Source organism: Oncorhynchus mykiss, chromosome 13 (assembly GCF_057628025.1).
Source record: "Oncorhynchus mykiss isolate SJ-2025 chromosome 13, ASM5762802v1, whole genome shotgun sequence".
NCBI lineage: Eukaryota > Metazoa > Chordata > Actinopteri > Salmoniformes > Salmonidae > Oncorhynchus > Oncorhynchus mykiss.
The window spans coordinates 76,173,499-76,201,370 of NC_143034.1; the positions used below are offsets into that span (position 1 = coordinate 76,173,499).

Here is a 27,872-nt window from a genome sequence, read left to right on the forward strand (position 1 = left end):
GATTTGCATACTCAGTGCTTTCTCTATCATTATCTATGGTCAGGTGGAGAAAAAAAATAAGGTTTGTCTTGATTGGCTCCTCTTGGGGAAAGGGAGGTCGGGTAACGCCCCTAGTTTAAATCTATGCAGTAGTAGCAGAGACACTGTATATAATGAGTTGTTGTCCCGAAGGCGGGAAGGCAGGTGACAAGCTATCTATCGATCTGCTTATTAAACCTAACACAGTGAATAACACTGTACTTTGACGTGAGTAAACCCTCTGGCTCCGCCTCTTCCTCTTCCTCCCATGTAGACAAGGAAAAGCTATTAATTTACAGTAGTAACAGCTGGCAAAACATTGACCTCTCCTTGACCTCTCCTTGAGCGACCCTCAAGCACCTGCAGCAGCCTTTTGCTTCCACGTGTTACTTTGTATTTTGTATATCTGTATTTATATTGAACTATGTACCATTTATAACAGTTCTGGAGTGTAGAGTCACTGTAGCCATACTGCCATAGACACAATACCTTGTTGAAGTGTAGCACTCAGCCAGGGATGGACATTATGATTTATTACAGTATTAGAAATATACACGTACCACTTGGGTGTGAGTTCATTTATCACATAGGAACCACGGTACAATATGAAAACTCAGTCCACCAGAATCTGTAGAAAGCATGTTTATTTTACTCAAAAATATTGATTCATTGATTGAAACCCAGCGCAAAACAACATGATTTATTGCAAAACATCTTGAAGCTGCAGAAGTGTCTACTGTTCCAGTTGAAAATGAATACACATGATAACACATCTATCTGTGTAAAATAATGGGTAACTTGACAGTGGTGTGACTGTGTGTTGGGGTCAATTCCAGTCAATGCTTTTCAATGAGGAATTTAAAAAAAATGGAATTGGAATTTGGTTTACTTTCCGAATTGACTGGAATTGAAATGGAATTGACCCCAACCCTGGTGTGACTAACTGCTTAATGTAGATGTTGATAACAACTGGTAGTGGTGAGTCCCATGGTCATCTGGAGTAATGCCGACGCACAGATGGCAATACACAGCCTATGGCTCTAGCATCCTCCATGAACTCAGTGCTGCAGGGAAAACAGAGAGAAGAAGAAAAACCGGTGAATAAATGTCATGTAAACAGAGTAGAACAGCCTGAGTTTTACCCATAAGGCTCTGGTCAACAGTAGTGCACTATGCTGTGTAATGATATGGGGGGAAAGGTTAGTGTTGGAACAAAGGCAAACACAATATCCAGGATACACTTCCACACTCCGCCCCCAGGGGGCAGCACCAACAGGGTCTAGGTGCTGAGCTAAGCCTTGATAAGCACATCAGGTGCAGCCAATGAAGGTGATTGGCAGTCTGGGAGAGAGAGAGAGGAGGACAGAAGCCTCTCAGTCGGATTTTATTGGTTTTTGTTGTGTTAGAAAACCTCTTTAGTTGGGCATATATTTTTGTAGTGTGGTTTCTGTTCATATTTACTTTGTCACCATAAACATATGGATAATTTGCTTAGACTGGCCGATCAAGAGGTCAATTACTGTCTCCTGGGTACATTCAACACCTGGCTGAATACGCTGACCTCTCATACTTATACACACATCAACTCAGGTTACAGACCACGTAGCTAGGACCCCTAGACTTAATGAGTCAAGTTACACACCATGTAGCTAGGATCCCTAGACATAATGAGTCAAGTTACACACCATGTAGCTAGGATCCCTAGACATAATGAGTCAAGTTACACACCATGTAGCTAGGACCCCTAGACTTAATGAGTCAAGTTACACACCATGTAGCTAGGATCCCTAGACATAATGAGTCAAGTTACACACCATGTAGCTAGGATCCCTAGACATAATGAGTCAAGTTACACACCATGTAACTAGGACCCCTAGACATAATGAGTCAAGTTACACACCATGTAACTAGGACCCCTAGACTTAATGAGTCAAGTTACACACCATGTAACTAGGACCCCTAGACATAATGAGTCAAGTTACACACCATGTAGCTAGGACCCCTAGACATAATGAGTCAAGTTACACACCATGTAACTAGGACCCCTAGACTTAATGAGTCAAGTTACACACCATGTAGCTAGGATCCCTAGACATAATGAGTCAGGTTACAGACCACGTAACTAGGACCCCTAGACATAATGAGTCAAGTTACACACCATGTAGCTAGGACCCCTAGACTTAATGAGTCAGGTTACAGACCATGTAGCTAGGACCCCTAGACTTAATGAGTCAGGTTACAGACCATGTAGCTAGGACCCCTAGACATAATGAGTCAGGTTACAGATCACGTAGCTAGGACCCCTAGACATAATGAGTCAGGTTAGATGTAGCTAGGACCCCTAGACATAATGAGTCAGGTTACAGACCATGTAGCTAGGACCCCTAGACATAATGAGTCAGGTTACATGTAGCTAGGACCCCTAGACAGAATGAGTCAGGTTACATGTAGCTAGGACTCCTAGACAGAATTTCGTAACACTATGGATGAGGATGCCATTTCAGACACACCCTGTGCCTTTGAATTGATCTTTGAGTAGAATACTGAATCCCCATTGGTTCCTGAGTCTCTGAATGTCGTGTCATGTACACTACATTACCAAAAGTATGTGGACACCTGCTCGTCAAACAACTCATTCCAAAATCACGGGCACAAGAGCATTAGTGAGTTTGGGCACTGATGTTGGCCGATTAGGCCTGGCTTGATGGGATGAGGTCAGGGCTCTTTGCAGGCCAGTCAAGTTCTTCCACACCGATCTCAACAAACCATTGCTGTATGGACCTGGCTTTGTGCACGAGGGCATTTTCATGCTGAATCGGGAAGGGCCTTCCCTAAACTGTTGCCACAAAGTTGAAAGCACAGAATCGTATCCTGTAGCATTAAGATTTCCCTTCACTGGAACTAAAGGGCCTAGCCTGAATAATTTATTCCTCCTCCACCAAACTTTACAGTTGGCACTATGTATTGGGGCAGGTAGCGTTCTCCTGGAATCCGCCAAACCCAGATTCATCCGTCAAACTGCCAAATGGTGAATCGTGATTCATCAGTCCAGAGAACGTGTTTCCACTGCTCCAGAGACTAATGGCTGTGAGCTTTACACCACTCCAGCTGACGCTTGGTACTGTGCACGGTGATCTTAGGCTTGTGTGCGGCTGCTCGGCCACGGAAACCCATTTCGTGAAGCTCCCGACGAACAGTTATTGTGCTGACGTTGCTTCCAGAGGTAGTTTGGAACTCGGTAGTGAGTGTTGCAACCGAGGACAGACGATTTTTACGCGCTACGTGCTTCAACACTCGGTGGTCCCGTTCTGTGAGCTTGTGTGGCCTACCACTTCACAGGTGAGGCGTTGTTGCTCCTAGACGTTTCCACTTCACAATAACAGCACTTACAGTTGACCGGGGAAGCTCTAGCAGAGCAGAAATTTGACAAACTGACTTGTTGAAAAGGTGGCATCCTATGACGGTGCCACGTTGAAAGTCACTGAGCTCTTCAGTACGACCATTCTACTGCCAATGTTTGTCTATGGAGATTGCATGGCTGTGTGCTCAATTATATCCACCTGTCAGCAACAGGTGTGGCTGAAATAGCCAAATACTAATTTGACGGGGTGTCCACATCCTTTTGTATATGTGGTGTATGTAGGCAGTACCTTGAAGTCCCAGAGGACCATAGCTCCGTCCAGACCCACACTGCTGTACTTGTCCACGTGGGCCTTAGTTCCTGACACGATACACAGCTGACTGGAGGGAGACACAGGAGCAGAGAGATTCAGCATACTCTACAAGCATTTCGCTACATACGCAATAACATCTGCTAAACACGTGTATGTGACACACACAACACACACACACAACACACAACACACAACACACACACACACAACACACACACACAACATACACACACAACATACAACACACACACACACACACACACACACACACACAACACACAACACACAACACACAACATACAACACACACACACACACACACACACACACAACACACAACACACAACACACACAACACACAACCCACACACTCCCTCTCTCCTCACGTGATGCTGTTCTGGTGCAGGCAGCCCAGCTCGTTGCTCTCGTCGTCAGTAGCCTTCTTATCCAGATTGCGGAAGTGTTGCATGGCGGACATGCTGCCCCTAGAGGTCTGCTTGGGGATGTCCAGCTTCTTAACAAACTTCAGACTGCCGGGGCCCTTATAGGAGAACTGAAACGGACAGCAGTCATGGCCCTGAAACAGAGGGTTTAGACATTAGGTATGCAAGGTATGTATGATAGGAACATAGAGGGTTTAGACATTAGGTATGCAAGGTATGTATGATACGAACATAGAGGTTTAGACATTAGGTATGTATGATAGGAACACAGAGGGTTTAGACATTAGGTATGTATGATACGAACATAGAGGGTTTAGACATTAGGTATGCAAGGTATGTATGATAGGAACATAGCAGGTTTAGACATTAGGTATGTATGATACGAACATAGCAGGTTTAGACATTAGGTATGCAGGGTATGTATGATAGGAACATAGCAGGTTTAGACATTAGGTATGTATGATAGGAACATAGAAGGTTTAGACATTAGGTATGTATGATAGGAACATAGCAGGTTTAGACATTAGGTATGTATGATAGGAACATAGAAGGTTTAGACATTAGGTATGTATGATAGGAACACAGAGGGTTTAGACATTAGGTATGCAGGGTATGTATGATAGGAACATAGAGGGTTTAGACATTAGGTATGCAGGGTATGTATGCTAGAAACAGAGGGTTTAGACATTAGGTATGCAAGGTATGTATGCTAGAAACAGAGGGTTTAGACATTAGGTATGTATGATAGGAACATAGAGGGTTTAGACATTAGGTATGCAGGGTATGTATGCTAGAAACATAGAGTGTTTAGACATTAGGTATGCAAGGTATGTATGATAGGAACATAGAGGGTTTAGACATTAGGTATGTATAATAGGAACATAGAGGGTTTAGACATTATGTTAAGGTGAGTGAATGAGGACCCAAAAGCGAACTAACTTAAACAGAGCTTCTTTAATAACCAAACATAGGTAGGCTCAGATAGACCGGCAGATTCCGACAGGACAGGACAAGGTTACAGCAAACATGACGATAGTCTGGCTCAGGCATGAAACACAACAAACAAGAATCCGACAAGGACAGGAACAGAAACAGAGAGAGATATAGGGACCTAATCAGAGGGAAAAAGGGAACAGGTGGGAAACGGGGTGAATGGGTAGTTAGAGGAGACAAGGAACAGCTGGGGGAAAGCGGGGGAGAAAAGGTAACCTAACAACGACCAGCAGAGGGAGACAGGGTGAAGGGAAAGGACAGAGACAAGACACAACATGACAGTACATGACACATTAGGTATGCAGGGTATGTATGCTAGAAACATAGTGTTTAGACATTAGGTATGCAAGGTATGTATGCTAGAAACATAGAAGGTTTAGACATTAGGTATGTATGATAGGAACATAGAAGGTTTAGACATTAGGTATGTATGATAGGAACATAGAAGGTTTAGACATTAGGTATGCAGGGTATGTATGCTAGAAACATAGTGTTTAGACATTAGGTATGCAAGGTATGTATGCTAGAAACATAGAAGGTTTAGACATTAGGTATGTATGCTAGAAACATAGAAGGTTTATACATTAGGTATGCATGATAGGAACATAGAAGGTTTAGACATTAGGTATGCAGGGTATGTATGATAGGAACATAGAAGGTTTAGACATTAGGTATGCATGATAGGAACATAGAAGGTTTAGACATTAGGTATGTATGATAGGAACATAGAGGGTTTATACATTAGGTATGCATGATAAGAAGATAGAGGGTTTAGACAATAGGTATGCAGGGTATGTATGATAGGAACATAGAAGGTTTAGACATTAGGTATGCATGATAGGAACATAGAAGGTTTAGACATTAGGTATGCAGGGTATGTATGATAGGAACATAGAACATAGGAACATAGTATGCAGGGTATGTATGATATTGCCTTATGGGTGAGTCCCAAATGGAACCCTATTGCCTTTATATAATGTGCTGCTTTTGACCAGGTGCTGCTTTTGATAGGAGCAAACTGTAGAATACCAGGCCACAAGGGATCCTGTAAAGCCTATATATAGGGGACAGTGTTCCATCTGGGACAATGTACTTCTTCAATTAAGTGGTTCGGTGAACTGGGCTCACATGTTGAGTAACCTTGCTATGGTTCTGGTCGGTCACAAATGAAGAGAGTGATGAGAGGTGTGTTTTCTTACCGCGGCAACCATCTCTGTGGGGCTCACATAGAGCACGCTCACTAGAGGGAGACGGTCCGTTGTCAGCTGAGTCACCCTGTCAATCGACACGAGGTCAGAGATCAAGAGTCATGGGGTCAATGACATGTTCCTCTCTTTGTGTGAATCTCTAAATGAAAGATTCCTCTCATCCCTTTCTCCTAACCTCTTCCTCAGAACATCAGAAGGACACAAGGTTCCTTTTCAAGGATCTCCTTCCAAGGCTCTAATGGCTTCCCTTTTCCATTTTCAGGAGAGGAGGCGAGAGGACGACAGTAGTGGAGGAAAAGACTGAGAAGCACCCTTTCTGTCAATGATAGCTACTCACTCTTTCACCCCTTCACTCTTTCCCCCTTTACTCTTTCACCCTTCACTCTTTCCCCCTTCACTCTTTCCCCCTTCACTCTTTCACCCCTTCACTCTTTCACCCCTTCACTCTTTCCCCCTTCACTCTTTTACCCCTTCACTCTTTCACCCCTTCACTCTTTCACCCCTTCACTCTTTCCCCCTTCACTCTTTCACCCCTTCACTCTTTCCCCCCTTCACTCTTTCCCCCTTCACTCTTTCCCCCTTCACTCTTTCACCCCTTCACTCTTTCCCCCTTCACTCTTTCACCCCTTCACTCTTTCGCCCTTCACTCTTTCACCCTTCACTCTTTCACCCCTTCACTCTTCCCCCCTTCATTCTTTCACCCCTTCACTCTTTCCCCCTTCACTCTTTCCCCCTTCACTCTTTCCCCCTTCACTCTTTCCCCCCTTCACTCTTTCCCCCTTCACTCTTTCCCCCTTCACTCTTTCACTCACTCTTTCCCCTGGGTGGCGTCGGCCACACTGATGCTGCTGTTGTGAGCGACCCAGGCCAGGTGGTCTCCGCTGGGGGAGAAGGAGACACTGTGTACCCAACCTCCACAGTCCTTGGTCTCCAGCAGCATCTCCCCAAATGGCATCTTAGCCCCCCAAGCTGTCGGGCCTGGCTTGTCCTCGATTTCCTTGATGTAGGCAGAGAAGATCCTGCATGAAGAGTATTTGGGAATTGTCATGTTTGTATCACTATCCGGCTCGCACAGCATTACTTTAATACCTGCTTATTTTGGATCACAAAGAGAGAGAGAGAACGTGTGAGAGAGTATTTTTAAATGGCGTTATAGTAATAACAGACTGTATATACATTGCTATAAAAAAACAAATCAACCACCATATTATGACTCACACCTAGAAGAAAGGGTTCCGAAAGGGTTCTTCCCTGTAGAAGAACCATTTTTGGTTCCACTTGACCCCTTTTGGGATCCATGTAGAATGTTCTGTGGAAAGGGTTCTACATGGAACCCTAACGGCTTTTCCAAACGGTTCTCCTATGGGGACAGCCCGAATCACCCTTTTAGGTTCTAGATTGCACCTTTTTTCTCTCTAAGATTGCATGGTAAAGAACCCTGTTGTGAGAAAACACAAAACTACGACAAAATTGTTTGCGAAATGACATCAGATTCAATTCAAAGGTGGTGCAGGGTTTATCACGCAGAAGTGCTGTACAGATGTAATTACATTGTCATAGTTTTGTAACAGCTCCTTGACCAAGCATTAGAAAATAAATAATCTGACCCGATAATTACCCTAGCTAAAGGTTGAATAAATAAGAATCAGCAAAGCAATAGCATCAACAGCATTAGAGACAGTTGCTGTTGGTTCTGACCTGCAATGGAAGCCTTAGAGACAGTTACTATGTGTTGGTTCTGACCTGCAGTGGAAGCCTTAGAGACAGTTACTATGTGTTGGTTCTGACCTGCAGTGGAGGCCTTAGAGACAGTTACTATCTGTTGGTTCTGACCTGCAGTGGAAGCCTTAGAGACAGTTACTATGTGTTGGTTCTGACCTGCAGTGGAAGCCTTAGAGACAGTTACTATCTGTTGGTTCTGACCTGCAGTGGAAGCCTTAGAGACAGTTACTATGTGTTGGTTCTGACCTGCAGTGGAAGCCTTAGAGACAGTTACTATGTGTTGGTTCTGACCTGCAGTGGAAGCCTTAGAGACAGTTACTATGTGTTGGTTCTGACCTGCAGTGGAGGCCTTAGAGACAGTTACTATCTGTTGGTTCTGACCTGCAGTGGAAGCCTTAGAGACAGTTACTATCAGTTGGTTCTGACCTGCAGTGGAAGCCTTAGAGACAGTTACTATCTGTTGGTTCTGACCTGCAGTGGAAGCCTTAGAGACAGTTACTATGTGTTGGTTCTGACCTGCAGTGGAAGCCTTAGAGACAGTTACTATGTGTTGGTTCTGACCAGCAGTGGAAGCCTTAGAGACAGTTACTATCTGTTGGTTCTGACCTGCAGTGGAAGCCTTAGAGACAGTTACTATCTGTTGGTTCTGACCTGCAATGGAGGCCTTAGAGACAGTTACTATGTGTTGGTTCTGACCTGCAGTGGAAGCCTTAGAGACAGTTACTATCAGTTGGTTCTGACCTACAGTGGAAGCCTTAGAGACAGTTACTATATGTTGGTTCTGACCTGCAGTGGAAGCCTTAGAGACAGTTACTATGTGTTGGTTCTGACCTGCAGTGGAAGCCTTAGAGACAGTTACTATCTGTTGGTTCTGACCTGCAGTGGAAGCCTTAGAGACAGTTACTACCTGTTGGTTCTGACCTGCAGTGGAAGCCTTAGAGACAGTTACTATCTGTTGGTTCTGACCTGCAGTGGAAGCCTTAGAGACAGTTACTATGTGTTGGTTCTGACCTGCAGTGGAAGCTTTAGAGACAGTTACTATGTGTTGGTTCTGACCTGCAGTGGAAGCCTTAGAGACAGTTACTATGGGTTGGTTCTGACCTGCAGTGGAGGCCTTAGAGACAGTTACTATGTGTTGGTTCTGACCTGCAGTGGAAGCCTTAGAGACAGTTACTATCTGTTGGTTCTGACCTGCAGTGGAAGCCTTAGAGACAGTTACTATGTGTTGGTTCTGACCTACAGTGGAAGCCTTAGAGACAGTTACTATCTGTTGGTTCTGACCTGCAGTGGAAGCCTTAGAGACAGTTACTATCTGTTGGTTCTGACCTACAGTGGAAGCCTTAGAGACAGTTACTACCTGTTGGTTCTGACCTGCAGTGGAAGCCTTAGAGACAGTTACTATGTGTTGGTTCTGACCTGCAGTGGAAGCCTTAGAGACAGTTACTATGTGTTGGTTCTGACCTGCAGTGGAAGCCTTAGAGACAGTTACTATCTGTTGGTTCTGACCTGCAGTGGAAGCCTTAGAGACAGTTACTATGTGTTGGTTCTGACCTGCAGTGGAAGCCTTAGAGACAGTTACTATGTGTTGGTTCTGACCTGCAGTGGAGGCCTTAGAGACAGTTACTATGTGTTGGTTCTGACCTGCAGTGGAAGCCTTAGAGACAGTTACTATGTGTTGGTTCTGACCTGCAGTGGAAGCCTTAGAGACAGTTACTATCTGTTGGTTCTGACCTGCAGTGGAAGCCTTAGAGACAGTTACTATGTGTTGGTTCTGACCTGCAGTGGAAGCCTTAGAGACAGTTACTATGTGTTGGTTCTGACCTGCAGTGGAAGCCTTAGAGACAGTTACTATGTGTTGGTTCTGACCTGCAGTGGAAGCCTTAGAGACAGTTACTATCTGTTGGTTCTGACCTGCGGTGGAAGCCTTAGAGACAGTTACTATCTGTTGGTTCTGACCTGCAGTGGAAGCCTTAGAGACAGTTACTATCTGTTGGTTCTGACCTGCAGTGGAGGCCTTAGAGACAGTTACTATCTGTTGGTTCTGACCTACAGTGGAAGCCTTAGAGACAGTTACTATCTGTTGGTTCTGACCTGCAGTGGAAGCCTTAGAGACAGTTACTATGTGTTGGTTCTGACCTGCAGTGGAAGCCTTAGAGACAGTTACTATGTGTTGGTTCTGACCTGCAGTGGAGGCCTTAGAGACAGTTACTATCTGTTGGTTCTGACCTGCAGTGGAAGCCTTAGAGACAGTTACTATGTGTTGGTTCTGACCTGCAGTGGAAGCCTTAGAGACAGTTACTATCTGTTGGTTCTGACCTGCAGTGGAAGTCAGAGGATCCTGCAGCCAACAGGATATTGTTGGGGTGCCAGTCCAGACACATCACCGTGGACCGGATGCTCTTCTTTATGTGCTTACTGAGCCACCTGCCAGAAGTCAGAGGTCACAGAGGTCTCAAAGGTCGAAGGTTGCAATAGATTCATACTGGACAAATCTCAAGACACTACTGAGCCATTAACAGGGTCAGAGGGGAAAGGTCACAGTAGATTATTTCTGGGAATATCTCAAATGGTGCCTCACTTCCAGCCTATAGTGTACTACTGTAGTAACACTCACAATAACAGTATTAGTAAGAGGGTACAGTGAGAGTGAGTGAGTGAGTGAGTGAGTGAGTGAGTGAGTGAGTGAGTGAGTGACCGTCCGACCGTCCGTCCGTCCGACTGACTGAACGTGTTCCGTGTCTCTCACCAGTCGTTCTCCTTCTCGAAGTAGCAGACAGAGATGAGGCGAGCTCCACTGCCCAGGGCAAACTTATTCTCCAGAGGAGACCACTTGACGAAAGTAGCAGCCCGGTTGATCCTCACCAACACCAGAGTGGGCTTCCACACCTTGTCCTTCAGGGTCCACACGTACGCATTACGGTCCGATGCACACGTCACGATGCGGTTCGAATCCGGAGCCCAGTCGATGCCTGGAAGGTTTTTAGGAGAAGGAGACAATGAAGAGAATGATGCAGTTGGAATCTCATAATGCCTTGTGATGCAACATGTTCAGGCTAGCACCTTTGTGTGTGTGTGTGTGTGTGTGTGTGTGTGTGTGTGTGTGTGTGTGTGTGTTCAGTGGAGTTACTGACTAACCAATGATGTTTCACTTCCTGGCTGTCTATGGCTGAGTCCCAAACGGCTTATGGGCCCTGGTCTACACTAGTACACTATAGGGAATAGGGCCCTGGTCTACACTAGTATACTATAGGGAATAGGGCCCTGGTCTACACTAGTACACTATAGGGAATAGGGCCCTGGTCTACACTAGTACACTATAGGGAATAGGGCCCTGGTCTATACTAGTACACTATAGGGAATAGGGAGCCCTTTGGGTCTCATTATATGTGGGTACCTGTGATTCGTCCTTTGGGTCTCATTATATGTGGGTACCTGTGATTCGTCCTTTGGGTCTCATTGTATGTGGGTACCTGTGATTCGTCCTTTGGGTCTCATTATATGTGGGTACCTGTGATTCGTCCTTTGGGTCTCATTATATGTGGGTACCTGTGATTCGTCCTTTGGGTCTCATTATATGTGGGTACCTGTGATTCGTCCTTTGGGTCTCATTGTATGTGGGTACCTGTGATTCGTCCTTTGGGTCTCATTATATGTGGGTACCTGTGATTCGTCCTTTGGGTCTCATTATATGTGGGTACCTGTGATTCGTCCTTTGGGTCTCATTGTATGTGGGTACCTGTGATTCGTCCTTTGGGTCTCATTGTATGTGGGTACCTGTGATTCGTCCTTTGGGTCTCATTATATGTGGGTACCTGTGATTCGTCCTTTGGGTCTCATTATATGTGGGTACCTGTGATTCGTCCTTTGGGTCTCATTATATGTGGGTACCTGTGATTCGTCCTTTGGGTCTCATTGTATGTGGGTACCTGTGATTCGTCCTTTGGGTCTCATTATATGTGGGTACCTGTGATTCGTCCTTTGGGTCTCATTATATGTGGGTACCTGTGATTCGTCCTTTGGGTCTCATTGTATGTGGGTACCTGTGATTCGTCCTTTGGGTCTCATTGTATGTGGGTACCTGTGATTTGTCCTTTAGGTCTCATTATATGTGGGTACCTGTGATTCGTCCTTTGGGTCTCATTGTATGTGGGTACCTGTGATTCGTCCACTGTGCTCAGTCAGCTCGTGGATCTTGGCCCACTCGTTCCCCTTCTTCTCATAGATGATCACCACACTGCTGTTGGGGCTGACAGCAATCTCTGGAGATAGACATCATTATGTCACTACACTATCTTGATTAACAACAACTAATACACAGCAATATCTGGAGAGAGGAGAAACATCTTTACGCCACTACAATATCTTGATTAACAACAACGAATACACAGCAATATCTGGAGAGAGGAGAGGCATCTTTACGTCACTACAAGATCTTGATTAACAACAACTAATACACAGCAATATCTGGAGAGAGGAGAGATCTTTACGTCACTACAATATCTTGATTAACAACAACGAATACACAGCAATATCTGGAGAGAGGAGAGATCTTTACGTCACTACAATATCTTGATTAACAACAACGAATACACAGCAATATCTGGAGAGAGGAGAGGCATCTCTGTATCTCTACATCATCTTGATTAACATGTAACAAATGTGTAATGGATAGAAACATGCTGATTGACAGTTGTGTACACACACACACACACACACACACACACGCACGCAAGCGCACACAGACACACACAACATTGCATATTATGTGGAGGAGAGATGTCTATAATGCATTGACGTATCATATACGACCCGTACAGAAACATACAGTACATTGTATATGTATACACAGCCAATTCTCCAGTGGTGAATCAACACTGACAGTGTTCAGTTCAACACTGGGCCAGTGTGTATAAGTGTCCACGCTTTTCAGTGTTAACTCGTTGTTAAAGGAAATTAGCACTTTTAGTGTTATGCAACACCTCATATTTAACACCAGGAAGTGTATATAATTGCAATGACACCTCATAGTATTTTTTTGAACAATTACACTAACTAGGCCTAGTTTCACCCTAGTAAAAAGGTCTGAAACTCATGGTTTACAGGCCACATCAGGCCTTGAAGTAGGGTAGGTAACTTTCCCCAAATTCCCAGGTATTCTGGTTGGATTTTTAAATTATTTCCTCCCATTTCCAGGAATCTTCCAACCGTGACTTCTGAAAAATCTGGAAATTATGGCAAGATTTCTTGACCAGAATTTTGCAACCCTTACCTGCAAGTCACACTATGCTGGTTTGCAAAGTGATTTGTAATTCCTATCAGGAACCCAGACAGAATGACTGCTTGGGTTAGCAGCGTTGTGAGGAGAGTATTTAATATTTAAGAAGGGAACAACCTTTTCAGTAACGGGTGCAAATCTAATTAATTGATTGGATTCATTTTGAAAAAGGTTTGTTATTTGTCTTTGAGTAGCATAATATGAATCAATCAATCTCTGTACAAACAAAAACAAAAGTATTAAAAAAAACAATCATTAAAAAAAAATCTACCTGCAGTAGAGCATGCTGGGAAATATGATAATAATGGCCGTGGTTTTGATGGGACCGTTATACTCTCCACAGAGTAAAACCAGAGAGGATGAGGCAAAGAGAGAGATTTCACTCTCACCAAAATCTATCCACTCCATTCAATGAGTTTCTGTGGGCTTAATGAGCAGACTGATAAGCAGACTTCCTGCCTTCCCACCTTTGGGACAATGGCTCCTATTGTTAGCCTCTAGTCATTGTATAATGATCTCTGGTAAAACTGGCACAATCACACTCTCACAGTCAACACTGGTTATTAACATCAACACTGGGGTTGTCTACACTAATAGAGTTAATTTAACACCTGAACCAACAGTAATATTACACTGAAAAACATCTACATTAGGTAACACTGGCCAATTTACTGTGTAGCAATGGCATTTTGCTAACCTTGTCCTCGGGCTCTATTGTTACTGCATATAGACGTTGGAGAGAAGGAGATCCGGCTTGGGACCAGATTAGCATGTTTACCTACAAATTTCTCTCTACGTCAAAGATAACTTGTTTAATGTAGATACATGTACATACATGTATACATGTAGATACATACTGTAGATAAATCACAATGTTCATGTTACATCTTTGTACTTTAACAGAATACTAAAAGGGTACCGTTAGACTAGTAAAGGAGACGAAGAAGAAGAGTGAAGTCTAGTGTGTCCCAAATGGCACCCTATTCCCTACATAATGCTCTTTGGGTCCTGGTACAAAGTAGTGCACTATATAGGGAATAGGGTACCATTTGGGCCCACACTACAGTATGGTGCTCCTTACATCTCTGCTAACATTTCCTCTGTTGATAATCACATTCCCCAGATCTTCAGACATTTTTAATGGACAGCAATTAGAGGAGGAAGAGGAAGTGCATCTGCAGACAGCAAACTACACGAGGGGTTTGCGTCTCAACGGGCTCCCTATTCACTACATAGTGCACTACGTATGACTAGAACCCTATGGGCCCTGGTCAAAAGGTAGTGCACTGTATAAGGAATTTGGGACGCCTCCGAGAGGCCAGCTAATGGAGGTATAGACCGGGAGAAAGAGAGGTGTGTGTGTGTGTGTGTGTGTGTGTGTGTGTGTGTGTGTGTGTGTGTGTGTGTGTGTGTGTGTGTGTGTGTGTGTGTGTGTGTGTGTGTGTGTGTGTGTGTGTGTGTGTGTGCGTGCGTGCGTGTGCCCGTGCGTGTGCCCGTGCGCGTGTGTGTGTTGAAATGCGGGCAGACTGGTTTAAGTAGTACTGCAGGACTACTTACGTGTCCTGTCCTTATTCCAGGCATGACAGGAGAGAGGCTCCAACCCAAAGCTGTACAGAGACATGCTTCAACAAGGAGTCCACAGGGTTCTGGAATGTGGCTGGGAACGGAATGTCTTCTTCTTGTCAGGGATTGGTTGGAACTCTACTGTAGTAAAACCAGGAAGGGAGGGTTAAAAGTGAGAAAGATTGGGTTAGATAAAGTTAGATTGTAGGCCTAGGCTATACTCTAGGAGGGAAATTTGCCCCCAAGCAACTCAACCCCAAGTGTATTTCAGAAACTGACTGAATAGTTGTTTTTAGTTGTATCTTACACTAATCGTGCCCGTTTAGGTAAATATTAAGTTGAGCGTCGACTTTTGTTGAGTTGAGCAACGAGTTGAGCAAGGAGACTAACTGTGGACGTTGGTCGTCAGTGTTGGCACATACTTTGTAAACACAAAATGGCTACCTTTCATCTTTACATGGTTGTTGTTGCCTGCTAGCTGTGTTGACATAGTGGGAAAACCCATTGCATTCAGATACAGTTAACCCTACAGTATATATTATTTTGTATAGGTAGAGATTTGTATCTTCCTTCCACTTGGTGGGAGAAACTCAGAAGACCAGAAGGACCTTCTGATTGATCCTATATGCACAACAACATTAGACTGGTTCCATTGCAGACCCTTAATGGTATGGCTCTATTGGCCTCCATTGCGCTATGCCTCTCATACTGTCACTCCTACATTCTTGATGCCCTTGATACGTGGCATTACAAGACCTTTCTGCAATGCCTCCCAGTCCCAGTATCTGACAAGGAACTGAACTGAGAGTGCTTTCTTATCACACTTAATTAGCATAGAGATCAAACACACGCAGACACAGATACACACACAGACAAAGATACACACACAGACACAGATACACACACAGACACACACTCAAACAGGAAAGACCACGCCATAGAAAACCCTAAGAAACCCAATGCAACTAAGAAACAAGGGAATGTCAACAAAAACCAGTCTCTCCCTCCTACCTCTCCTTCCTCCAGTAGACAGGAACGATAAGGTGATGTAAACCAACGTCTCTGTGTGTGTGGTTGTATTCGCGGACTCTGGGCAGTCGACACGAATGAAGCAGTGCAGCGCAGGACTGGAGAGGACACAAGAAGAGGAAGTAGAGCGAGATTGAGAGACACACAGAGAGAGAAGGAGGAGAGACGAGGGTGTGTCTGCGTATTCAGCTACTGCGCATGCACCTGGGACAAAGGTTGGTGGAGGATGAAGATAACATGCAGACTGTCAGGTGACTTCCCCCAACAGGACACCTGTAGTAGTCAGGTGACCTCCCTCAACAGTACACCTGTAGTAGTTTGACTGAGACTTTCCCCCAACAGTACACCTGTAGTAGTTTGACTGAGACTCTCCCTCAACAGGACACCTGTAGTAGTTTAACTGAGACTCTCCCTCAACAGGACACCTGTAGTAGTTTGACTGAGACTCTCCCTCAACAGGACACCTGTAGTAGTTTAACTGAGACTCTCCCTCAACAGGACACCTGTAGTAGTTTGACTGAGACTCTCCCTCAACAGGACACCTGTAGTAGTTTGACTGAGACTCTCCCTCAACAGTACACCTGTAGTAGTTTAACTGAGACTCTCCCTCAACAGGACACCTGTAGTAGTTTGACTGAGACTCTCCCTCAACAGGACACCTGTAGTAGTTTGACTGAGACTCTCCCTCAACAGGACACCTGTAGTAGTCAGGTGACCTCCCTCAACAGTACACCTGTAGTAGTTTGATGACTCTCCCTCAACAGGACACCTGTAGTAGTTTGACTGAGACTCTCCCTCAACAGGACACCTGTAGTAGTTTGACTGAGACGTTTCCTCAACAGGACACCTGTAGTAGTTTGATGACTCTCCCTCAACAGGACACCTGTAGTAGTTTGACTGAGACTCTCCCTCAACAGGACACCTGTAGTAGTTTAACAGAATAAGACGTTTCCTCAACAGTACACCTGTAGTAGTTTGATTGAGACTTTCCCTCAACAGTACACCTGTAGTAGTTTGACTGAGACGTTTCCTCAACAGGACACCTGTAGTAGTTTGACTGAGACGTTTCCTCAACAGGACACCTGTAGTAGTTTGACTGAGACTCTCCCCCAACAGGACACCTGTAGTAGTTTGACTGAGACTCTCCCTCAACAGGACACCTGTAGTAGTTTGACTGAGACTCTCCCTCAACAGGACACCTGTAGTAGTTTGACTGAGACTCTCCCTCAACAGGACACCTGTAGTAGTTTGACTGAGACTCTCCCTCAACAGGACACCTGTAGTAGTTTGATGACTCTCCCTCAACAGGACACCTGTAGTAGTTTGACTGAGACGTTTCCTCAACAGGACACCTGTAGTAGTTTGATGACTCTCCCTCAACAGGACACCTGTAGTAGTTTGACTGAGACTTTCCTCAACAGGACACCTGTAGTAGTTTGACTGAGACTCTCCCTCAACAGTACACCTGTAGTAGTTTGACTGAGACGTTTCCCCAACAGGACACCTGTAGTAGTTTGACTGAGACTTTCCTCAACAGGACACCTGTAGTAGTTTGACTGAGACTTTCCTCAACAGGACACCTGTAGTAGTTTGACTGAGACTCTCCCTCAACAGTACACCTGTAGTAGTTTAACAGAATAAAACGTTTCCCCAACAGGACACCTGTAGTAGTTTAACAGAATAAGACGTTTCCTCAACAGGACACCTGTAGTAGTTTGACTGAGACGTTTCCTCAACAGGACACCTGTAGTAGTTTAACAGAATAAGACGTTTCCTCAACAGGACACCTGTAGTAGTTTGACTGAGACGTTTCCTCAACAGGACACCTGTAGTAGTTTAACAGAATAAGACGTTTCCTCAACAGGACACCTGTAGTAGTTTGACTGAGACGTTTCCCCAACAGGACACCTGTAGTAGTTTGACTGAGACTCTCCCTCAACAGTACACCTGTAGTAGTTTGACTGAGACGTTTCCCCAACAGGACACCTGTAGTAGTTTGACTGAGACTCTCCCTCAACAGTACACCTGTAGTAGTTTGACTGAGACGTTTCCCCAACAGGACACCTGTAGTAGTTTAACAGAATAAGACGTTTCCTCAACAGTACACCTGTAGTAGTTTAACAGAGACTTTCCTCAACAGGACACCTGTAGTAGTTTGACTGAGACTCTCCCTCAACAGGACACCTGTAGTAGTTTGACTGAGACGTTTCCTCAACAGGACACCTGTAGTAGTTTGACTGAGACGTTTCCCCAACAGTACACCTGTAGTAGTTTAACAGAATAAGACGTTTCCTCAACAGTACACCTGTAGTAGTTTAACAGAATAAGACGTTTCCTCAACAGTACACCTGTAGTAGTTTAACAGAATAAAACGTTTCCTCAACAGGACACCTGTAGTAGTTTGACTGAGACTCTCCCTCAACAGTACACCTGTAGTAGTTTGACTGAGACGTTTCCCCAACAGTACACCTGTAGTAGTTTGACTGAGACTTTTCCCCAACAGTACACCTGTAGTAGTTTGACTGAATAAAACGTTTCCTCAACAGGACACCTGTAGTAGTTTGACTGAGACTTTCCCCTAACAGGACACCTGTAGTAGTTTAACAGAATAAAACGTTTCCTCAACAGGACACCTGTAGTAGTTTGACTGAGACTTTTCCCCAACAGGACACCTGTAGTAGTTTAACAGAATAAGACGTTTCCTCAACAGGACACCTGTAGTAGTTTGACTGAGACTCTCCCTCAACAGGACACCTGTAGTAGTTTGACTGAGACGTTTCCTCAACAGGACACCTGTAGTAGTTTGACTGAGACTCTCCCTCAACAGGACACCTGTAGTAGTTTGACTGAATAAAACGTTTCCCCAACAGGACACCTGTAGTAGTTTAACAGAATAAGACGTTTCCTCAACAGTACACCTGTAGTAGTTTAACAGAATAAGACGTTTCCTCAACAGGACACCTGTAGTAGTTTGACTGAACAAGGAACATGTTGACACCTGTTTTCTGGTTTAAATCTATCACAAATGTTGTAAATCTTCAGTGAGCATAATGTTTGGAGATCAGACGCATTAGGTTATTTATGAAAGCATGCATGAAGAAATCATATTTATTCGGTTTGTTCTGATACTGAATAAGTTTCATATCCATTAAGATTACAGCAAGAATTATACCTATAATGGTAAGCCTATGTAAAAACTCAACTTCTCAAGGGACAAGAGAGAAAAGTCTATTTGAATATTCTTGCTGCCCCAACAAATGTTGTATTTTGTTAAAAAAATCTAACAATTGATATGCAGTAAACGAAATACTGTTATCAAAACACTCACTTTCTGTGAAGTGTTGGCAGAACAAAAAAAGGCCTTGCCCTTTAAGGTAGTTAAGGTGACGTATATACCAGAACGAGGCAGCGATTGGTCCAAACCTGATTCCGGTAGAGGGCAGCCGTCCAACTCAGGACTGAGGGGGAAAAACAGGGACGAAGAACTGTCAGTTTCCCGAAATAAAGACAGCATTTCAATCAGGTTTGGTAAGCGGTTTGTCTTCATTTTGTTCTAAATAATCGCGATGTACGTGTTGGAGCGCTGCAGGTATGAGGACATTGCTTGATTATAACCTGTATCGCGCCGTCTTCCCGTTTGTTATGATAACGCAAGTTGGCTAACGTTACTAGCAAGATATCTAGGTTTCCAAGATGGCTGTTTTTATGAAAATACCTCTGCGGGTCTTTTAGCTAACGTTAATCGTTTCAGAATTTCTCAGAATATTAATTCCCTGTGCTTTCCAAACAGTTATTAAAAATGAAATGCATTATTTCTGAATATTAAGCAAGGGTCCACTGCGAGCTACAGGACGAATGGTTGCCTGCACTCGAAAGACACAGCTAACTACCATTAGCTAGCTAGCATTTCACTTTGGTGTTTATTGTGACAGTAGTTTTGTCGTATGGTGGAAGTTACTAAGTAGTTGGGTAACTTGCCAACACTCACCAGTTTACATTATCTATCTAGGTAGTTGCCTCAAGTTTAGTTTGTTTGCCGTTGTAAGATATGTGATGAATTTAATTTTGATAATTGACAAAGTCCCAAATTGAGTAATTTATAGGGATTATGGACATCTCTCTCCAAGTTGAAATATCTTCATATTTTATCGATGTTTAATACTCATTTTCAGTATACAGTAGGGTACACACACACACACACACACACACCATAAATCAGGTTATGAAAAATTCCTTTGCACCCTGGTGTCACATGCCTGTCTGCTGCTGTCATGGTTTTGTAGCGTTCACACTCTCTCCTACTAACGTTAGCAATATATAAAGAGTTGGCGAATGTGGCGAACTAAACTGCACCTGGCCGTGCTGCTGCTCCAGTTTCAACTGTTCTGCCTGCGGCTATGGAACCCTGACCTGTTCACCGGACGTGCTACCTGTCCCAGACATGCTGTTTTCAACTCTCTAGAGACAGCAGGAGCGGTAGAGCTACTCTTAATGATCGGCTATGAAAAGCCAACTGACATTTACTCCTGAGGTGCTGACTTGTTGCACCCGTGACAACTACTGTGATGATTATTATTTGACCATGCTGGTCATTTGTGAACATTTGAACATCTTGGCCATGTTCTGTTATCTCCATCCGGCACAGCCAGAAGAGGCCTGGCCACCCCTCATAGCCTGGTTCCTCTCCAGGTTTCTTCCTAGGTTTGGACCTTTGTAGAGTTTTTCCTAGCCACTGTGCTTCTACACCTGCATTGCTTGCTGTTTGGGGTTTTAGGCTGGGTTTCTGTACAGCACTTTGAGATATCAGCTGATGTAAGAAGGGCTTTATAAATACATTTGATTTGATTGCCACAATGCATTGCGAGTGAGAGTTTAGTCCATTGGTTCAGTGGTGTGGTCTACGACTATCCTGAGATTGAGTTGGTATGATACAATGGAGCTTTGTGTCAAGTCTGTCTCTTCCCCCCTTTCTCTTTCGCTCTGTGGAAAATAAATAAACATAAATATGGGTTGTATTGACAATGGTGATTGTTCTTCACTGGTTGCCCTTTTCTTGTGGCAACAGGTCACAAATCATGCTACTGTGGTATTTCACCCAATAGATATGGGAGTTTATCCACCCTCTCTCCCCCACCCCCTCTTACTCTCTCAAAATGCCCACCCTTGCTCTAAACCAATCATGTTTTGTCCTCTCTCCCCACTTTTCACACCCTTGTTAAGTTTCTCTCCCTCCCTCACTCTGTTTATGCTGCTCTCTTTTTATCTCTACACCCTCATGTTCTCTTCTCCTCACTGTCCTCTGTTTCTACTTCTCTATCAAACACTACCTCCTCTCTCTGTTTATAAAACACTACCCCCTCTCTCCTGCTACACCTGCTTTTCTCTCTGTTTATAAAACATTACCCCCTCTCTCCTGCTACACCTGCTTTTCTCTCTGTTTATAAAACATTACCCCCTCTCTCCTGCTACACCTGCTTTTCTCTCTGTTTATAAAACATTACCCCCTCTCTCCTGCTACACCTGCTTTTCTCTCTGTTTATAAAACATTACCCCCTCTCTCCTGCTACACCTGCTTTTCTCTCTGTTTATAAAACATTACCCCCTCTCTCCTGCTACACCAGCTTTTCTCTCTCCCTCTCTCTCTGTTTATAAAACACTACCCCCCTCTCTCCTGCTACACCTGCTTTTCTCTCTGTTTATAAAACATTACCCCCTCTCTCCTGCTACACCTGCTTTTCTCTCTGTTTATAAAACACTACCCCCTCTCTCCTGCTACACCTGTCTCCCTGTTCATGTGTTTTCTCTGTGTTTATCTCTGTCTGTGTGTGTCCCCAGGTCAATAGGTTGTGAGTGTGATGGCGTCGGGCAGTACGAGCAGTGAGGAGGAGAGGAGTCTGAGGGAGTGTGAGCTGTATGTGCAGAAACATAACATCCAACAGCTGTTGAAGGACTGCATCGTACAGCTATGTACCTCCCGGCCGGACAGACCCATGGCCTTCCTCAGAGAGTACTTCGAGAGGCTGGAGAAGGTGAGTCTGGGTGGGCAGGGTCGTGTGTGTGTGTGCCGATATTTGTAAACAAAGGCAGGTATCCATCTCAAAGTGGACAGAGAAGTCCAATCCTACTCTGCTCTAATGATATACTGTAATACAACTCTATTATATTATACTCTCTGTGTTCCCACTAGAAGGGTATACAGTAATACTCTATTCTACTGTGTTCCCACTAGAAGGGTATACAGTAATACTCTATTCTACTGTGTTCCCACTAGAAGGGTATACAGTAATACTCTATTCTACTGTGTTCCCCCACTAGAAGGGTATACAGTAATACTCTATTATACTGTGTTCCCACTAGAAGGGTATACAGTAATACTCTATTCTACTCTGTGTTCCCACTAGAAGGGTATACAGTAATAGAGCTCTATTCTACTGTGTTCCCACTAGAAGGGTATACAGTAATACTCTATTCTACTCTCTGTTCCCACTAGAAGGGTATACAGTAATACTCTATTCTACTGTGTTCCCACTAGAAGGGTATACAGTAATACTCTATTCTACTGTGTTCCCACTAGAAGGGTATACAGTAATACTCTATTCTACTCTCTGTTCCCACTAGAAGGGTATACAGTAATACTCTATTCTACTGTGTTCCCACTAGAAGGGTATACAGTAATACTCTATTCTACTGTGTTCCCACTAGAAGGGTATACGGTAATACTCTATTCTACTCTCTGTTCCCACTAGAAGGGTATACAGTAATACTCTATTCTACTGTGTTCCCCACTAGAAGGGTATACAGCAATACTCTATTCTACTCTCTGTTCCCACTAGAAGGGTATACAGTAATACTCTATTCTACTGTGTTCCCACTAGAAGGGTATACAGTAATACTCTAGTCTACTGTGTTCCCACTAGAAGGGTATACAGTAATACTCTAGTCTACTGTGTTCCCACTACTGTAATAGAGCTCTATTCTACTCTGTTCTCTACTAAGGAGGTAAATACTGATATATTCTATACTGTTCTACACTGCATTGGGAAAGTAGTTTGACCCCTTGACTATTTCCACATTTTGTTACATTACAGCCTCATTCTAATATGGATTACATATCAATCTACACACACTACCCCGTAATGACCAAAACAGGTTTTTAATAAACAGAAACACCTTATTTACATAAGTATTCAGACCCTTTGCTATGAGACTTGAAATTGAGCTCAGGTGCATCCCGTTTCCATTGATCATCCTTGAGATGTTTCTACAACTTGATTGGAGAAAATGTAGTCAAATTTTAAATTGATTGGACGTGATTTAGAAAGGCGCACACCTGTCAATATAAGGTCCCACAGTTGACAGCGCACGTCAGAGCAAAAACCAAGCCATGAGGTTGAAGTAATTGTCCGTAGAGCTCGATGACAGGATTGTGTCGAGGCACAAAGGGTACTAAAAACATGTCTGCCGCGTTGAAGGTCCCCAAGAACACAGTGGCCTCCATCGTTATTAAATGGAAGAAGTTTGGAACCACCAAGACTTTTCCTAGGACACAGTGGCCTCCATCATTATTAAATGGAAGGAGTTTGGAACCACCAAGACTCTTCCTAGGACACAGTGGCCTCCATCATTATTAAATGGAAGGAGTTTGGAACCACCAAGACTCTTCCTAGGACACAGTGGCCTCCATCATTATTAAATGGAAGGAGTTTGGAACCACCAAGACTCTTCCTAGGACACAGTGGCCTCCATCATTATTAAATGGAAGGAGTTTGGAACCACCAAGACTCTTCCTAGGACACAGTGGCCTCCATCATTATTAAATGGAAGGAGTTTGGAACCACCAAGACTCTTCCTAGGACACAGTGGCCTCCATCATTATTAAATGGAAGGAGTTTGGAACCACCAAGACTCTTCCTAGGACACAGTGGCCTCCATCATTATTAAATGGAAGAAGTTTGGAACCACCAAGACTCTTCCTAGGACACAGTGGCCTCCCATCGTTATTAAATGGAAGGAGTTTGGAACCACCAAGACTCTTCTTGGCCTGGCCAAAAGGAGAAATCGGAGAAGAAGGGCCTTGGTCGGGGAGGTGACCTAGAACCCAATGATCACTCTGACAGAGCTCCAGAGTTCCTCTGTGGAGATGGGAGAACCTTTAGAAGGACAACCATCTGTGCAGCACTCCACCAATCAGGCCTTTCTGGTAGAGTGGCCAGATGGAAGCCACTGCTCAGTGAAAGGCACATGACAGCCCGCTTGGAGTTTGCCAAAAGGCTCCTAAAGGACTGTCAGACCTTGAGAAACAAGATTCTCTGATCTGATGAAACCAAGATTGAACTCTTTGGCCTGAATGCCAAGTGTCACGTCTGGAGGAAACCTGGCACCATCCCTACGGTGAAGCATGGTGGCAGCATCATGCTGTGGGGATGTTTTTCAGCTGCAGTGACTGGGAGACTAGTCAGGATCAAGGGAAAGATGAATGGAGCAAAGTACAGAGATCCTTGATGAAAACCTACTCCAGAGCAGACTGGGGTGAAGGTTCACCTTCCAACAGGACAATGACCCTAATCACACAGCCAGGACAACGCAGGAGTGGCTTCGGGACAAGTCTCTGAATGTAAATGAGTGGCCCAGCCAGAGCCTAGACTTGAACACGATTTAACATCTCTGGAGAGACCTGCAGATAGCTGTGCAGCAACACTTCTCATCTCCAACCTGACAGAGGATCTCCAGAGTCATGGAGTCTGAATACTTTCCGAATGCACCGTTTCAGGGCTCTACACTGACCTTTTTTTACAAGGAGCCTAAGTTGGAAAAAATGTTGGCTCACACAAGGACATTTAGGAGCACAATGAACCATTTTGGAGGTAATAAGAATTCTAGAATCCTTCATTTTTCTAGGTGTGCAAGGTGCTCCTAAATAAGGGAGGGAGAGATGCTGCTCTTGCTTTTCACAAATGTGGAGCTTTACGTCTGTAGCTTGTTGTTGGCCAATCAGAAGTCATCAAAGCGCCAATAGACTATGGTCCTAGAGCCTCGCTCTGTGTGGGGCAAAAGTTAGGAGATATTTACTCAACCGAAGACTGAATTAAAATGACAGAATTAGAAGTGAAAGGTGGGCTACAACGACCAAGAGCCAACAGGCAGGCTGCTACTTCATATTCTGAATGGAGTTGTTGTTGTTTGTAAATGTAGGATGAGAAAGGTCACGCAGCCTCAGTTAGCCTAGCTAGCTAAACTAGCTTCTCCCGGGTTTGATGCAGTTGAGACTGGGTACAATATAACCCTAGTCCATGATAAATTAACCAGCTATGGCAGCTATTGGTCTACTATAGCTCAGGTCAACTTGGTTTTTATGCTGTCCTCTCGTCTCCCTCCCTCCCTCCCTCCACGAGTGTCAGAGCGTATTATTATCTATGTATATCGGGTCTGGGTGGGTAAGCCCCAGCTCCATTTTTGGACCCGTGAAGATCTGTTCAATTCTACTATAACTGACTCCCCCCCCCCTCCCTCCCTCACCAGGAGGAGGTTAAGCAGATCCTACAGCAGCAGAAGATCTGTTCTATTCTACTATAACTGACCCCCCCTCCCTCCCTCCCTCCCTCACCAGGAGGAGGCTAAGCAGATCCTACAGCAGCAGAAGTCCAACTCTCGCTCCGACTCCCGTGAGGAGGAGGTGTCTCCTCCCATGAATCCCGTGGTGAAGGGGCGGCGGCGGCGCGGTGCCATCAGCGCCGAGGTCTACACGGAGGAAGACGCCGCCTCCTACGTCAGAAAGGTCAGGGGGGGTCAGCCCTCAGCCAATCACGCATCGCTACAGGTGCACCTGACCCTACAGTTGTTACTAACCAACTTCTTCCTGGCTACTTCCTGATCATTCACCCTTTTCCACAAGTGTCACCTTGCACATTACCCATCATGCATTTAAAAGCATAGGATTGGGGGGTAAAGCATTGGCTTTACCATGGTAAAGTCCATGCAGATAAAGTGTAGGAGTGTACACTTCAGGAGAAGGGTGGAGAATCGGGCCTCGGCCACTACTTCAATCTGATCAATAATAATCTTTAACGACTGAAGGCAGTTTGCTTGTGATCAATGAAGCCGTTCCTTTCTGCCTCTGCAGGTTATTCCTAAAGACTACAAAACGATGGCCGCCCTGGCTAAAGCCATTGAGAAGAACGTGCTGTTTGCTCACCTGGACGACAACGAGAGAAGGTAGGAACTGTGTGCTCACGGATTGTGTGCTAAACAATTAGTGTTCTCCTGGTGCTGTGCAATGAAAGTAGGATGTGATGTTGATCCTGTCACCGTGTCGACCACCTCCCTCCGCTCTTCACAGCGACATCTTTGACGCCATGTTTTCTGTTACCTACATCACCGGGGAGACGGTCATTCAACAAGGTACGACATTTGACCTTTTTTCACTTTGGCGTGAAGTCATGGGGAAGTTTTTTTTAATTTTTTAATGACCACGTGGCCTGTCCAGGGAAAATCTCCCGGCTGTCGTTCCAACATGATCACATGACCATCATCACCGCTGGGTCAGAGTGTGGCTCACAGCTGTTGTTTTCCACCAGGTGACGAGGGAGACAACTTCTACGTCGTTGACCAGGGAGAGATGGATGTACGTCCCTGTTGTCTGTCTGCCAGGCCAACTGTTATGTACAGTAGGGAAGACAGACTACCTGTCTATGGTCTATATAGTGGTACATATGTTGTGTACAGACTACCTGTCTATGGTCTATATAGTGGTACATCTGTTGTGTACAGACTACCTGTCTATGGTCTATATAGTGGTACATCTGTTGTGTACAGACTTCCTGTCTATGGTCTATATAGTGGTACATCTGTTGTGTACAGACTACCTGTCTATGGTCTATATAGTGGTACATCTGTTGTGTACAGACTTCCTGTCTATGGTCTATATAGTGGTACATCTGTTGTGTACAGACTTCCTGTCTATGGTCTATATAGTGGTACATCTGTTGTGTACAGACTACCTGTCTATGGTCTATATAGTGGTACATCTGTTGTGTACAGACTTCCTGTCTATGGTCTATATAGTGGTACATCTGTTGTGTACAGACTTCCTGTCTATGGTCTATATAGTGGTACATATGTTGTGTACAGACTACCTGTCTATGGTCTATATAGTGGTACATCTGTTGTGTACAGACTACCTGTCTATGGTCTATATAGTGGTACATCTGTTGTGTACAGACTTCCTGTCTATGGTCTATATAGTGGTACATCTGTTGTGTACAGACTACCTGTCTATGGTCTATATAGTGGTACATCTGTTGTGTACAGACTTCCTGTCTATGGTCTATATAGTGGTACATCTGTTGTGTACAGACTTCCTGTCTATGGTCTATATAGTGGTACATCTGTTGTGTACAGACTACCTGTCTATGGTCTATATAGTGGTACATCTGTTGTGTACAGACTTCCTGTCTATGGTCTATATAGTGGTACATCTGTTGTGTACAGACTACCTGTCTATGGTCTATATAGTGGTACATCTGTTGTGTACAGACTTCCTGTCTATGGTCTATATAGTGGTACATCTGTTTGTTAAAAATACATGATATTTTAAGACAAAATACTGACTGTTCAGTTCATACTGTAGGGAAAGCTATTTCCATCGGTAAGATTGTTGTTCTCCCTCCCTCTCGCCTCTCTCCCTCCCTCTCGCCTCTCTCCCTCCCTCTCGCCTCTCTCCCTCCCTCTCGCCTCTCTCCCTCCCTCTCGCCTCTCTCCCTCCCTCTCGCCTCTCTCCCTCCCTCTCGCCTCTCTCCCTCCTCTCTCCCTCCCTCTCGCCTCTCTCCCTCCCTCTCGCCTCTCTCCCTCCCTCCCGCCTCTCTCCCTCCCTCTCTCCTCTCTCCCTCCCACCTCTCTCTCTCTCCCTCCCTCTCGCCTCTCTCCCTCCCTCTCGCCTCTCTCCCTCCCT

At 44.6% G+C, this 27,872-nt stretch overlaps 2 protein-coding genes across 10 annotated transcripts in view; one reads left to right on the forward strand and one right to left on the reverse strand.

The window, feature by feature from the left end:
• Window positions 1-647: 647 nt before the first annotated feature.
• zgc:86896 (actin-related protein 2/3 complex subunit 1A-A) lies at window positions 648-16,171 on the reverse strand. Of its 3 annotated transcripts, none has more exons than XM_090197702.1 (10): window positions 15,908-16,171; window positions 14,891-15,034; window positions 12,213-12,317; window positions 10,805-11,027; window positions 10,375-10,482; window positions 7,149-7,355; window positions 6,328-6,403; window positions 4,079-4,269; window positions 3,669-3,759; window positions 648-1,082 (listed from the first exon to the last, which is right to left on the reverse strand). In XM_090197702.1, the coding sequence occupies exons 2-10, from the start codon at window positions 14,952-14,954 to the stop codon at window positions 1,077-1,079; spliced, it is 1,071 nt and encodes a 356-aa protein (XP_090053828.1). In that variant the 5' UTR covers window positions 14,955-15,034; window positions 15,908-16,171; the 3' UTR covers window positions 648-1,076. The 3 variants fall into 3 exon arrangements, with proteins under 3 accessions (XP_090053828.1, XP_090053827.1, XP_090053829.1); XM_090197701.1 differs by having other exon boundaries at window positions 14,891-15,037; window positions 15,908-16,153; XM_090197703.1 differs by having other exon boundaries at window positions 14,891-15,008; window positions 15,908-16,131.
• Window positions 16,172-19,314: 3,143 nt separating this feature from the next.
• The window catches only part of prkar1aa (protein kinase, cAMP-dependent, regulatory, type I, alpha (tissue specific extinguisher 1) a), a 24,802-nt gene continuing 16,244 nt past the window's right edge, over window positions 19,315-27,872 (forward strand). For 3 of the 7 annotated variants that reach the window (XM_090197704.1, XM_090197709.1, XM_090197710.1), the window contains exons 1-6: window positions 19,315-19,453; window positions 21,761-21,954; window positions 25,533-25,742; window positions 26,046-26,137; window positions 26,262-26,323; window positions 26,500-26,546. In XM_090197704.1, coding sequence (XP_090053830.1) covers window positions 21,781-21,954; window positions 25,533-25,742; window positions 26,046-26,137; window positions 26,262-26,323; window positions 26,500-26,546 — 585 coding nt within the window. In that variant the 5' untranslated portion in view covers window positions 19,315-19,453; window positions 21,761-21,780. The other 4 variants (XM_090197707.1, XM_090197705.1, XM_090197708.1 and 1 more) reach the window with 4 other exon arrangements.